The sequence below is a fragment of the Sinocyclocheilus anshuiensis genome, unplaced genomic scaffold, assembly GCF_001515605.1.
Source record: "Sinocyclocheilus anshuiensis isolate Anshui unplaced genomic scaffold, SAMN03320099.WGS_v1.1 scaffold4, whole genome shotgun sequence".
In the NCBI taxonomy this organism is placed as follows: Eukaryota; Metazoa; Chordata; class Actinopteri; order Cypriniformes; family Cyprinidae; genus Sinocyclocheilus; species Sinocyclocheilus anshuiensis.
Window position 1 is genome coordinate 970,751 of NW_015554075.1, and position 14,106 is coordinate 984,856.

Below are 14,106 nucleotides of genomic sequence, written 5' to 3' on the forward strand. Positions count from 1 at the left end.
GGGCGTGTTTGTTTTGGTGATTTCAAATGTCAACATTGGCTACCAGAAATCGCTTACCCCACCTTTAATGACAGAATTTATTTTTGGGTGAACTATGCCTTTAATAGTTTGTGTGTCATCTTTCAACGCAGATTATTTTGTGAACTTGTCACTTGTCATGTAGCTGTCAGACTCTGTTCCGTGTTTGTTTTCCTCATGTGCCTTCCTTTCCCATGTTTAATTTGTCCCAGGTGTTTCCCTTGATGTTTCATTGCTCCCAAGTGTGTCTCGTCATCCCCCTCCTCCTGTCTGTATAAATAGTGTTCCCTGTGTGTGCTCCAGTGTCCGGTATTGTTCATGTCTATGTCTACATGTATTGCGTGAGTGTTCCGTGTTCCTTTGTGTGAATTAAACCCAGTTGGATTGATGTACTCCTCGTCTCTCTCCGTTCCTTGCTCCTCACCCCTCCTCCTGTGTGTATAAATAGTGTTCCCTGTGTGTGCTCCAGCGTCCGGTATTGTTTATGTCTACTCTTCGTGCTACGTGTGATTCCCCATGAAGATTAATAAATTCCTTGATTGTTGTACTCTTGGTCTCGTTCCTTGCTCCGTGTTCCCGCACCGTAGCAGATCGTGACAGTAGCACAGGTTTGTAAAGAGGCTGTCATTTATGGTTTGGGCAGTGGCACTTATTTTGGACTCTACAGCAAACAATCCATAAGCTGTTATTCATTTCACCTAAAAAAGGTGGTCAACCAGAAACACAGGTCGTTTGCATAGTGGTCTTCAAGGTATAGAAGAAAAAGATGTTTATTTCTATGGGTAAAGGGTAATGTTGATCTAACTCATGTCTGATTTTGTGCTTAAAATCTTGACTATCATTCGATGTGGAATAATATAAAAAAATATAGCCTCTTTAAAATAAAAAAGCAGCATTCTTACCTTGGTTAGTGCCTGTTCTGTCCTCTCTGGGGCGCTACGGTATGCCTGTGTGACATCACTGAGTGGGATAGGCATGTACTGCAGAGTGAAGTTACTGAGGAGAGAGCAGAAGACCATCGAGAAGCAGGATAAAAGTTTTCCCCAAACATCGCAACACGAGAGAGAAGAATGAGCTCTAGGAAGCTGGAAAGTGTTACACGCTGTCTATTTGTGTCTCAGAAACAAGTTGTTTTTTCTTCCTTTCATTCTTTTTAACTTTTAACAGAGTACCATGTTTCTTTCAACACCTTTCAAAGCGATCTGTACTGAGAACATCTTTCTTACAATGATTACAGTCCTCTGAATGCAAGCTCAAGTCTGCAAAAAAGTTTCTACATTAAATAATATTTGTGTAGATCTCAGGGAAGAGAGGTGTTTCCAGAACAATGCTCTAATTGTGCATCACAGGCAGGCCAGTGAGGTGATGAAAGACTGTGCAATCACAAACAGCTTCATGTAGGCATGGACTGAAGTTCTTATTTTTTCCCAGTAACAGCATGCTGTGAATAAGTTTCCAAAGAGATGAGTGAGTCAGTGCTCAGAGGGGTGAGCAAACAATGACAATTTTATATTACTAAACCCCTATCCATTATTTATTGTTAATAAATGCACCCATAGGCCCATAGGTGCACAAACAAATTAAATCTATTACGTCTGTTGCTAACAAAGTGAATATGAATAGACAGTGTCGATTGCGGCATTAAATTAAGATCTGCTCATGTTGCACCATATTTCATTTTAGGTGTTTTTACAGTGTTGCGCATTTTAACCAATCACACACATATCTGTTGAGCTTAGGAATGAGTCATCGTTCAAACTCATTAGTTTTGTTAAGTGAGCGCGCGTTCGCTGACTGAATTCTTCACAGACTTTTAAGAAGGGATAGATGTTTTAGATAGATAGATAGATAGATAGATAGATAGATCTTTTTTTTTTATGTGAGAAAGTCAAACCATTTTTTATTGAATAGATCGGTAGGTTATAAAATGACAGTGTTATAAAATCATGTTTATGACAGAAAAGTCAAGGGACATGTTTATCACCATATTTAAAAAAAATGATCCATTAGCAAATTAGCTAAAACATTTCATTACAAAAAATGCCAAGTGCACAGGATGTAGGACATCATAAATTGTGTGCGATCAGAATTTTGCTGAACTTTGCAAAGCTTTCTATGGAAAAGAATATATCATTCAAAGATCTACGATCAAATTTAGCCAGCGCAAACCCTCTGTAAGATTTACTAAAGACATGCAATAAAAAAAAAGAAAAAAAGGTGTGGACAGTTAATTTTGCAACTGTCCTTAAATCATATGCATTTGCAGGAGTTTCCCTTTCAGACGCAAAATTTTTGGGAGGAGAGTATTTAAAATAATAATACAAGATGATTTACTAAAGTTGGCAATTTGCTTATATTTGTGTTATTATTTAACGTCCCCCAAAAAAGCATGTCTTTGTCCATTTTGCTCCTGTATTGTTAGTAGATTCCCCACACCTAATTATCATCAGCTCTGCTCGCTTGTGACCCTACACTAATTTGGTACACTCCGCTGGTCAATATGGATATGATCTGGCTGTGTCTGTGTTCTTTAATTTGCACTTTGTCATTATATCACCCGCAGCATTTTCCACTCTCATCGGTGCATTTATTGGTTTGCAGTCTCATGCTAATTTGCCCTGTTTAGTAAATCTGGCCCCTAGTCCTTGACATATAAAGTTAATAGTTGGCTTCTTGGTTAACAGGTATTATACTGTGCATTTTAGCACAGCTGGGATGCTGTATGGACCGATCAGCATCTTGAACACTCCTTTTTGTAATTCATATTACAAAACCCCGAGTACCTGAGCGTGGTGTTGATCTGTAGAGCTTTACTGAGCATCCGCGCTCCTGTGTCATCGAGTCCATTCCCGCTCAAGTCCACCTTCTTCAGACAGGCGTTGCTACCGAGGGCGTTCACAAGCACCGTGCCCCTCGAACGCAGCCTGGAGTCAGCCAGAGACAAGCTCTGCAGGGCCTGCCAGGAAAGAGGAGCAGTGAGAGAAAAGAGTGTGTGTGTGTGTATGTGTGTGCGAGTTTGCAATGTCTGTGATCTGTAAAAACAGTGCTTAATAATTGATCAAGCAAGGCGATATCTGCAGTGAGAGGACTACGTGCCCTGAAGGAGAGAGATTAGAAAGAAAGGAGAGCGAGTGAAGGAAGGACGGATGAATCACTAGTGCTGTAATACACACAGCAGACTGTTAAAAAGCTTTTGTACTCTGTGTATGTGTGTGTGTGTGTGTGTGTTTGAGTCCTGAAAGTGTGTAAGGTGCATACAGAAAACAAAGCGTTATGTCCATGTGTATGTGTGTGCGTGTGTGTGTGTGTGCGTGTGTGTGCTTGTGAAATACAGACACACTCTTCCTCTTGCACCAGATGCACTAGTTTCTGCAGAACCTCGTCCAGAACCCTGCAAGCACAGGAAATAGCAGGATTTACACGCACGCGCACACACACACACACACACACACACACACACACACACACACACACATATAAACTCCATCAACTCCAAGATTAATGACACTTCACACACCTCCCCTCAGTCCCTCCTCTGCCTCCCTGAGAGCCTCCTACTGTGTGCTCACATTGGGTTTGTGATTGCAGATGGTTTCACAGGCTTTTCTAACCTGCTTACCTCAACTGCCTGTCTCAGAGTGGATATCTGTTGTAATCTGTGTACTGCACGTAAGCTCTATCAACATCTACTCTATGTCATTCCAATTCATTTGGAATAAACCCTCAATCTGTGAAAACAAACATACGACGCTTGCATTAAAGCATTTACAATGGAAGCATAAAAGGGAAGCAGGCAGCAGCATAAAAAAGTGTTTGAAAATTACAACTGAAAATGGTATGGTAGAATCACGTACAAACAATCTAGAAAGTTAAAACAACCTTTCAGCTTGAGTTTAATGTTTTAAAACTGATTACAAAAAAACAAAAACTGATTTTGAGATGTAGGAACATGGAAAGGGGGTAACAGCTCATATTGGACTGTTTATATGGATTAAACTCCACCCACATGAATGACTAACATATTTCATTAACATATAATTAGAATAGAGCGCAACAGTGACTGCCCTTTTTTCAGCCATTTTAATTTTGGAAATAATTTTTTCCATAGGGATTTAAAAACAATCAACAAATACAGTCATTTGTGAGTATAAAAACAATTTATTTTGAAATTTCAGATGATGTATAAATCTCAATTTCGAAAAACTATTTCTGGTTTTGTGATCCAGGCTCAGCTATATATATATATATATATATATATATATATATGTACCATAAATGTCTTTACTTTTGATCAATTTAATGCATCCTTGCATCAATAATCCTTAATAATGTATTAATTTCTTTAAAAACTGACCTTTGAACTTTTGAATTGTAGTGTACATAATTGTGTGTGTAGATAGATAGATAGATAGATAGATAGTAGGGATATGCCGGTATCAAATTTTCATGTTGCGGTTAATTGCTAATGCTTTTATCACGGTATACGGTACTATCGCGATATTGAAATTTAGTTTAAAAAAAGTGCTGTCATAATACAGTATAACAGGTTTAATAACTTTTTTCTTATAACAAAAATAACTGAACATTTAAATGCAATAAAGCAATACAGAAAAATGTATAAAGTTAAAAGTTTTACAAGAGCGTCTCTCACATGTTCCGCCATGTGCTTCTCGTCCGCACTTATTTACATCAGTAAATACATTAGTGCGCACCCGTCTTTCACGCAGCATACAGCAGTGTTGTGCATTTTGACCAGTTTATGGGAAAAGTATTCTTAAAATGCATTCAAAATTCGGAATAATTTGTTATATATAATTATTCACGGTATTTAGAAGTGCCCACGATAACAATATCGTGCATATTCATTACCGTGATATATCGCATTACCGAATACCGGCACAAGTCTAATAGATAGATAGATATAAAGTACATAGAGACAGACTCAGTTACATTCGGTTTGCTGCAATTCTCTGATTGGTGGATGTTTCTTTTAAGGATTATATATAGTGCACTTCTGCACCTGGAATATGTCTATTAAATATTATTTTTCTAAAATGATGCTGTAATTACATTGATTTATGGCTTCAACAGAAACATATACCATCGATTTATAACCTGAGAGCTCATTGTAGTTTTGCCTTGAAAGTTTTATACAGTTAAAATGTATTCTCACCGTCCTAGAAAACTTGTCCCTTTTCAAATGGACAATTTAGACCATTTAGACAGCTCAAATAATATTTTTACTGTAGAAGTCATGTAAGTGCTTTGACAAAGTGTTTCACATTTCTCGTTTGCCAGCAAGGCTTCCATTGTAAGTGCACAACAGTAAACACATTTTTAGTTTTTTGGTAATCGACGACATGCCACAGATGCTGCTGATAGAGATTAAGATGTATTGAACCTTTAAGCAAGACACTTATCTTCAAACCGCTTCAGGCAGCCTGACTCTGCAGTCAAAATGCTTGATTGTAAGTCACTTTGGATACACTTCTGCCAAACAAATAAATGTATACATATATCACTGTCTACTCTATGATGTTTGCCTCTCAGTCCGGAAACAAGTACCTGCCCTTGATGTTAAAGTTCTTGCCCAGCAGCAGATGTTTGAGGGAAGGGTGTCTGGAGAAGGCAGGAATGACACAGAGGAGATCAGCATCCAGCCCTGAAATGAACACAGAAATGTACAGGCAGAGTCAATAGCGACTGAAGCAAATGCAACTGAGGGGAAAGAGACAGACTGAAGGTCGGTGGGAGCAGACAAAAGCTTCCTTTCATTTATGCAGTTAGATGTCTCACCGTTGTCTGAGATGTCCAGTGTGCTGATGCAGGAGACTCTGGGGAATAGGTCCTGTATTATCCCTGCTCCAGCAGACCTGAGCTGAGAGGCAGACAAACGGAGAGAATGAAAAAGAGATAGGGAATAAGGGCACACGGGGCTAGATAGAGAGAAGGAACACTCAAAGACTCTAACATGTATAATTTATGCTAGCATGCACTCATATTTTTTCCAATAGCTCAACTGAAAGAGCATGGTGCTAACAACACCAAGGTCATGGGTTCGATTCCCAGGAAACGTATGTACTGATAAAATAGATCTTATTCCACAGTCGCTTCTGCATTTTCATATTTAATTTATGGAAGCTTGTTTAAAAAATAAATAAGATAATTGCGACTTCTTGTCTCACAATTCAGACTTTTTTCTTGCATTTCTGAGTTTATATCTCAAGATTCTGACGTTTTTCCTTGCAATTCAGAATTGTGAGATATAAACGCAGAAATATAAACTGAGAAGAAAAGTCAGAATTGTAAGATATAAACTTACAACTGCAAGAAAAAGTTGGAAATAACAATTACAATCAGATTACAATGACCTTTTTTATTTTATGGCGGAAACAAAAAAAAGAATTGATAAAGTGTGAGAAAGAAAGTCAGAACTGTGAGTTTATATCTTGCAATTCTGAGTTTCTATCTTATAATTTGGAATTTTTTTTCTTCATTCTCATGCAAAAAGATGATTTGTAATTATCTTACAAAATTTGTAAGATAATTATTTCATTTTTTTTAAATTCTGTATCAGAAACAGGCTTCCATGTTAACATCACATCAAATCAGTGTTGGAATAGTTGTAATTATTTTGAAACCAGGGCTTGTTGTCACCTTTTACTCAAGTGAAGTAGATTTTTTTGAAGGTCAATTTCTGTGCAGGCACATAAGGTACATTATAGATAAAATTGTTTTGCTATTCTAAAATAAACCTAGCATTTTCATCAAAAATAAAGTAGATCCAGAATGACTCATCCATTAGAAATAGCTCTGCACATTTATCACTTTTTATAGTACATACGGGACCAAGCAGCATTTTTTTACTATTTTAGGTCTATTTAGAATGTATTATTCCTTACTTTTGCAAAATAATACTGTAGCCTGAAATTTATAATAGTTCTATCAAAAAAGGTACCACTGAAAAAGTTTTTAAACAGTTACACCGTTATTTATGTGAGGTAAATTGTCACACTTACATTGCATTCAAGATACACATTTATTAATTTTTTTATTAAAAACTTTATTAGGCAAAATTAAAGCAATTTATGAAACAGCAAACATGTAAAAAAAAACACCATTAAAAATTGTAATTACTAAATTGTATAAAATATAAATCCCTGACCTGAAGCCAATATACAAAATATACTGATATAGAAAATAAGCATTTGTGTAAATTGACTTTTGACTAAAACTTATATGCTATGATACTGTACTGTATAGCCTGTGTGACAACTAGCCCCAGTCGCCTCTATACATAGTTCAATACGAAATTATTTTAAAATCCACAATACAGATTCGAGGAAAGCAGCTGTTAAAATAGTTTGATTTGATTCGTTCCGAAAATCAATAAAACGATTTTGTGAGGTCAAAATAAGGCAATGCAGGCTCCACCGAGATAAACACACATTGCACTCTCAAAAGACACCTTGAAAGGTTTTCTGTCTGACTAATTCTGTAGCCGAGATATCTGTACACACAGCAGAGTGACCACAGACTGAAAGATTGAGGCTAGAGCCAACAGAGAGAACGACAGGCATTTAAAGAGCTCAAGCAAGATTTAGGTCCACAATGGGGGGGATGGGGTACCTCACAGCTGCTGATGTCCAGGTGTAGGTCAGTGATGTGAGGATTGGATGAAAGCCCAAGGAACAGAGCCCTGTGGAAGTGACAGTGAACAAACACAGGGACGTCATCATTACTGACAGCATTACATGCCTCGTTGAAGAGACTTAGCATTCTATTATGTGCTTTCATGGTTGATCTCCATAATAAATCAAATCAGAAAAGGTCTATATGGACACCGTCAAAGCGTTACGCAGGTCTTAAAGGATTAAGGGGAAAACAGCTTAGAGATTAGTTCGACTCTTCTGGTGTGGGCCGGTGCTGTTGACAGAAGAGAGCTAAAATCAGGTGTTCAGCTGGGTGGGACAGCCCGTCTTGCGCTCGGTTTGCGTTTGTGAGCCAGGAGGAGGTATGACCCTGTTTGAAATGCTTCGTTTGAAAACATTCTGGCTTTCCCAAAATAGCAGCTGCTGCGTGAACAGCTTGATTCTGACCTCAGTTAGGGGTGCAGAGCTCTAAAACTAGAAATGAATCCCCAGAGAGTTCTTCTAGCAGGCTTTTCACACTTGAAATTGTTAACCCTTCAATACATAGTTCATCCAGAGAGGACAAAAATGGAAAATGATTTGCAGTTTCCTTTGTAGTGCACAATAGTTTTCTTTTACGGACCCAACAGTTTATTTATTATGAGATGTCCATTAAGTGGACATGGATGAGAGTTCTTCTAGCAGGCTTTTCACACTTTAAATTGTTAACCCTTCAATACATAGTTCATCCAGAGAGAACAAAAATGGAAAATGATTTGCAGTTTCCTTTGTAGTGCACAATAGTTTTTATTATGTCTGTATAGGTTTTTTATTAAGTTTTAGTTTTATTTAATTTGAGTTATTTCAGTACTTCAACATACAAAATGGAAATGAAATAATATATATATATTGAATGTATTTATATATATGTACATGTATATGTATATGTGTGTGGCTGTACATACACATATGTAGTTGTTTTTTGGTGTTTGGCTTAGTGTTATGTTAGAATCATTATTATACTCATACCTTTTGTTCTTTTAATATTTTGAATTGTTTTTAGCTTTATTTTTTTGTTTTCATTTAAATGTTTAGTTTTGAAATTTTGTTGTATGCATTTGTCATTTTTATTTAATTTCTTTTATTTTCTTAAATGTGTATATATATATATATATTTATAGAGTTTTAGCTTTTAGTTTTAATTACTTTTTCTTATTTGTAAGTCGCTTTGGATAAAAGCGTCTGCTAAATGACTAAAAGTAAAGTAAAGTAAAAGTATATATGTGTGTGTTTGTGTGTGTTATACAATCCCAATCAGAAGGTTAGGTTTAGTATTACTTTTTTTATTCATCTAAGACACATTCATCAAACATAACAGTAAAGACAATTTTAATGGCACAAAAGATTTCAAGTAAATGCTGGTATTTTTAAATGTTCTATTCATCAAAGAATCATGAAAAAAATGGCAGGGCAGCACAAATGTTTTAACATTGATAATAATAAAAATGGGCCATTTAGCTGAGCATGTTTTCCAAAAATGATTACTTAAGCATTACACTTTTTGGGTGAAATGTGGTTGACTCTGTTCAGCAAGCCCTTCAAATCTATATTACATTAAAAAAATGTGCTTGCCTTTAAAAATGTACAAAAATGAATCCACATGTTCAGATTGATTTCAATGCTGCCTACATGCTGAGATTAAATCTCGGTATTTTTGAAAACTGCAGTGATAACTAATGATTTTTGTATTTAAAGAGATAGCTCATCCAAAAATGAAACTTGTCAACATCTACACTCAGAAGATAATTTGAGAAATGTTTTTTATTTGGCCATACAGTGAAAGTCAATGGTCACCAAATGGTTTGGTTATACCAGCATTTTCTTATGTATTCGGCAGAAGAAAGAAAGACAACATGGAACATGAGGGTGAGTGACTGAATTTTCATTTTTGGGTGAACTAGAGTATGTAGCACTTGAATAGTAGAGATGTGCTCTACCAAAGCTTGGGTTAACGTGGCCTGGGTTATCTTGTTCCATACAAGTCTAAAAACAGCTTAAACCAGCCTAATGTAGTTAGCTTATCTCCTAGAATGTGAAAAGCTGGTTTGTTGGATTTAGAGAGGTTTTGGGAAATTGTCAAATTGGTCAGACTAGGAGACCAGCTGGCTAACCAGCTAGGTCGTGCTGGGTAATTAACTAAACCAGATTAAACTAGCTAAGACAGGGTTAAACGCAGCACAAAAAGCCAAAACGGCGACTGGACTCACCTCAGCACGTCGGGAGGCATCTTCATAGATGCCAGACTGATGTGAGTGAGGCTGAATGCTGAACTGAAGAACTGACGGAATGAAGGAAGTGTCTCTCTCACTTTCCTAAAAGTGTGAGAGAAAAGAAGGGGAGACTTTTATCCATAACACATCATACCACACTTCACAAAACCCTGAGCAATACGGCAGAACAAGGGCTCAAAAGAATACCCTCTGGCTTATTAGAAAATAACTGGTTTGTAACTCTATTACGTGTTAAACATTTTAACAACGTTCAACATTTTAACAAGCTGTCATTGGACCAAACAAACAATTATTTGGGTGGGATAGAACTAGATGGGGAAAATGAGAAAAAGAGAGAGAGAGAGAGACAGTCAGTGAGGGATACTGGGGGGCTAAAAACATGACAGTTCATGATAACACTTTTGCGTTTGACAGTGACATTATCATTTAAGAGAGAGAGAGAGGGAAGAATGTGCGGTGTAAATGTGTTAACAAGAGTAGAGAGTGTTAAGGGAACATTCCTATTTAATATTCATGAGCTCTCTGTCTTATCAGCTCAAACAGATTTACATTGCTGCCTTCACATGGCACTGGCGTAGCCAGATTTACTCACACACACATGCCCACACACCTCTCACGGAGGTGCCCATGTGTGCGGTGGTTCTGTGTTTGGGTGTGCATGTTTCTGAGTGCTTACGTTAACAAGTGTGGGAGTTTAGGTGGGAGTTTGTGAAAGGATGAAATTAGCACTAGGAAAAAGAGGCCATGCTCACTATAGCATACTAACACAGTACTCTATAATACCGCTGCAGTGTATACTACGTATACTGAGCACAATATGCAGTGACCCACTACATTTGCCAAATTTAGAAGGCCCAGAGTGATAATTATAAGGAGAATATATACTTATATTAGCGTTCACACCAATGCACGATAACGTTAAGTGCTACTGTGCTACTGTTTTGTCCTCTACTGCTTTAAGTGCTCAATCTCTTTAAAGTGGGGTGGATTCTGATTGGCTATCAATGTTTTTATCATTAATCAGCTAGAGAAAAAATGTTCTGAAAGTGATTCCAACAATATTGTTCCTGTGTGACATGAATGATACCAAACGATTCCAGTAATATTGTTTCTGTGTCTTGCTAATGGCCCTTTATACAACACAGCACACTGGTGGAATCCAAAATCACAGACTTCTCAACTATATAGTAGGCGAAAAACAGTATGTGACAAGAGAAGTATCTCCGAATTCTAGGGGTGTAACTGTACAAGTATTTGTACCGAACATATCCAGTACGGGTCTTTTGGTTCGGTACGCATGTGTACCAAACAAATACTTTGTTTTAACCACTAAACGGGTGGAACTTCACTGGAAACTTCCAGTTTTATATATTGCTATTTTTGATAAGAAACAAATTATGTCTCATTTTCAAATTATGTAATTTTTTTCAGGAAATGCAAACAATAAATGCCGTTTTGATGCTCTTTGATGTGGCGAGACAGGTCGCTGTATAAACGCCTCAGTTCAAACGGCAGTGCGGAGCGCGAGTGAGTGTGATCATCCGTTCCACTTTACCACTAGTTTTAATGCGAAATAAACATGAATGAACTTATGCCTCATGTAATAGTTCAATCTGTGTTTCAACCACGGCAAGATGTCAATAAAACAGCTTGTAAACAAAATGTCACGTAACATTTCATTTATCTCAGGCAAGTCATCAGTGTCCACAGCTCATTAGTTCACTAGAGACATGTGCGAAGAAGAGCATTTCGCGAAATATTAGACTATATACTCATCACATTTTATTTTACCTGTTAATTATGCCTTAATTATTTAATAAATAAATCTAAAAAAATTTTTGTTGCAACTGAATTTATTTAAAGAAAGAGCAATTTGTTCAGTTAACCACTGTTTAATAAAAAAAGCTGTTTTATGTTTATTTTTTTCCCCCTGCTGTACTGAAACCATACCAAACCATGACGTCAAAACCAAGTTACGTATCGTCATGTTTGTGTACCATTACACCCCTACCAAATTCACAGTACCCATAAAAAAGTAGACAAAAAGTACCCGGATGACCTACTACTACCGGCGTGATTCTGAAGTGTGCATACGACGGACACTTTACTATCCCATGAGGCCACGGGAGAGGATTTATGAATGGCAGTGACACTGGTAGGTCACATGACAGTAACAACATGGTGAATGTAGTACGTTCAGATTACATTCATACTATATAATAGAACATACAATTTTGCGGACGCGAGGTAATTACTTATTCAAAAAAGCAACTACTCAAGAGTATGCAATTTCGGATGCAGCCACGGTATAGAATAATGTATCCCACAATGCAATGCATTTGACTTTAACTTCCACTTTCTGTTAGATGAATGAACTGGAAGTAATAAAAAACTGTAATGTTTATCTGTTCTTGACTCACTATTTGAATCATACATTTTAACACAGGTCAATGCAGCATACTGCACAAGGTGTTCTGTTACACTAACTATTTTTAACAAATATTACATAAACAATATTGCACTACTGTACAGCATTTAGGATGTAGTAATCTAGTACTTCAATCCCAACGTGAGACTATTTCAATCTTCAGACACCCAATCATCTTCAAAAACTTATCCCTCTGCAAATTCAAACCCAATTAAGAACAAACACATTTGCAGGAGGTGCAAAGGATGAAGAAACCTTCCAATTTGAACAATAAGTTCAGCTAAAATTAGCCTCATTTTTCAGAGAGTTTCTCATAATGCCGTTAACGTGCCGAGAGGGGAGATGGAATTGCTGTTCGGGTTTAGAGGGAGTCAGACAGGAAGATGGATCATTGTATTTCTGTTTCTCCTCAGCCTACAGCTTCTTCTCACATGCAGGCACATGCACGTTTACTTGCAATATCACAGACTTCTGTTGTAAAGCTAATTAGAACTACTAGAATATTGTTAGTATAAAAAACATTGTTTACTTAATTTACGAGCTGTTTTTCCAAATGTTTTTATTTAGCCCACTTTTGGAAACAATTTCGTCACACAAAAACATGTTTTCTTCTGATGCTGTTATAGTGGCTGTATTACCATCTGTGCAGCATGCAGGTCCATCAGCTCTATCTGATCACTCATGTCCCAGTTTAACTCATATTGCATCTCTGCAGGCACTCTTCCCTGCTGGGAAACCCATTAAAAACCAGCCTCTGATGATAGATGTATCCAGCTGGAAAGCTGATCTTTTATGCTTACTAACAAGTCCAAGCTGGTCTAGATGGTTGATCAGAAAAAGTATGAGTAGACTTCTGGTAGGAGCTTATTTTAGTATCAGAGATAATATTATAGTTTTTATTAATATTTTGAATTAGTTTTTATATTTATGTTTTCTGTTTTCATTTTAATTTTAGTTAATGTTTTTGTGATTTTATAAAAAAAAAAAAAAGTAGTTTATATATTTTTTTTTCTTAGTAGTTGTATTAATTTTTATATCAGTTATTTAAGTACATCAAGTTAAACAAAATGAAAATGAGAAATATTGCCTTGGCAACTTACTGAAACAAAATAAGTTTAATTTTTTTGATATTTTATTTTATTTCAGTTAAAATATATTTTATTTAAAGCTGCAGTCTGTAACTTTTTTTTGGTTAAAAATGATCCGAAATCAATATTTGAGCGAGTACATAGCCAGCCAGTGTTCAAAACTATTGCCTTACTTTAGCCCGATTCACAACGGTTAGCTTATAATAATGTTTTCTCGTTTTCGCGGGAAATTCGAGCATGGCACTGCGTCATTACGTCACTTCTGTAAACATAAAGAAGTTGTCCCGTCTACTAGGCTATCACATGTGAGGATCCTGCAGGTGACGGATCGTTTATAGCCTTTTCTCACAGCAACTAGAATAATTAGATGTATCATTTTGATGGAGGATTGTAATCCAGAAAGGATTATGTGTTCATGAAACACATGTGACATAAAGGATTATGTGTTTATGAAACACATGTGAATGAAATGAAATTATATTCCAGTTATAAATGTGCTTCTGATTACAGATAGATTAGATTAGACTGTGCAGAAATTTAAATCTACAGGCTAATACACACTATACTCATAGTCACCAATACTGATGTTGTTAACATTAATCATTTGAGAATAAAGTATAACAATAATAATAATTTGAACGGTTTGATGT

General features: G+C 36.5%; 1 protein-coding gene across 1 annotated transcript in view; it reads right to left on the minus strand.

Moving 5' to 3' along the window:
• Nucleotides 1-14,106, minus strand: part of LOC107668915 (leucine-rich repeat-containing protein 16B-like) — a 65,357-nt gene that overhangs the window by 15,332 nt on the left and 35,919 nt on the right. Inside the window, 7 exon segments of the mRNA XM_016460973.1 lie at nt 921-1,120; nt 2,788-2,974; nt 3,355-3,409; nt 5,584-5,680; nt 5,815-5,896; nt 7,648-7,717; nt 9,917-10,021. Coding sequence (XP_016316459.1) covers nt 921-1,120; nt 2,788-2,974; nt 3,355-3,409; nt 5,584-5,680; nt 5,815-5,896; nt 7,648-7,717; nt 9,917-10,021 — 796 coding nt within the window.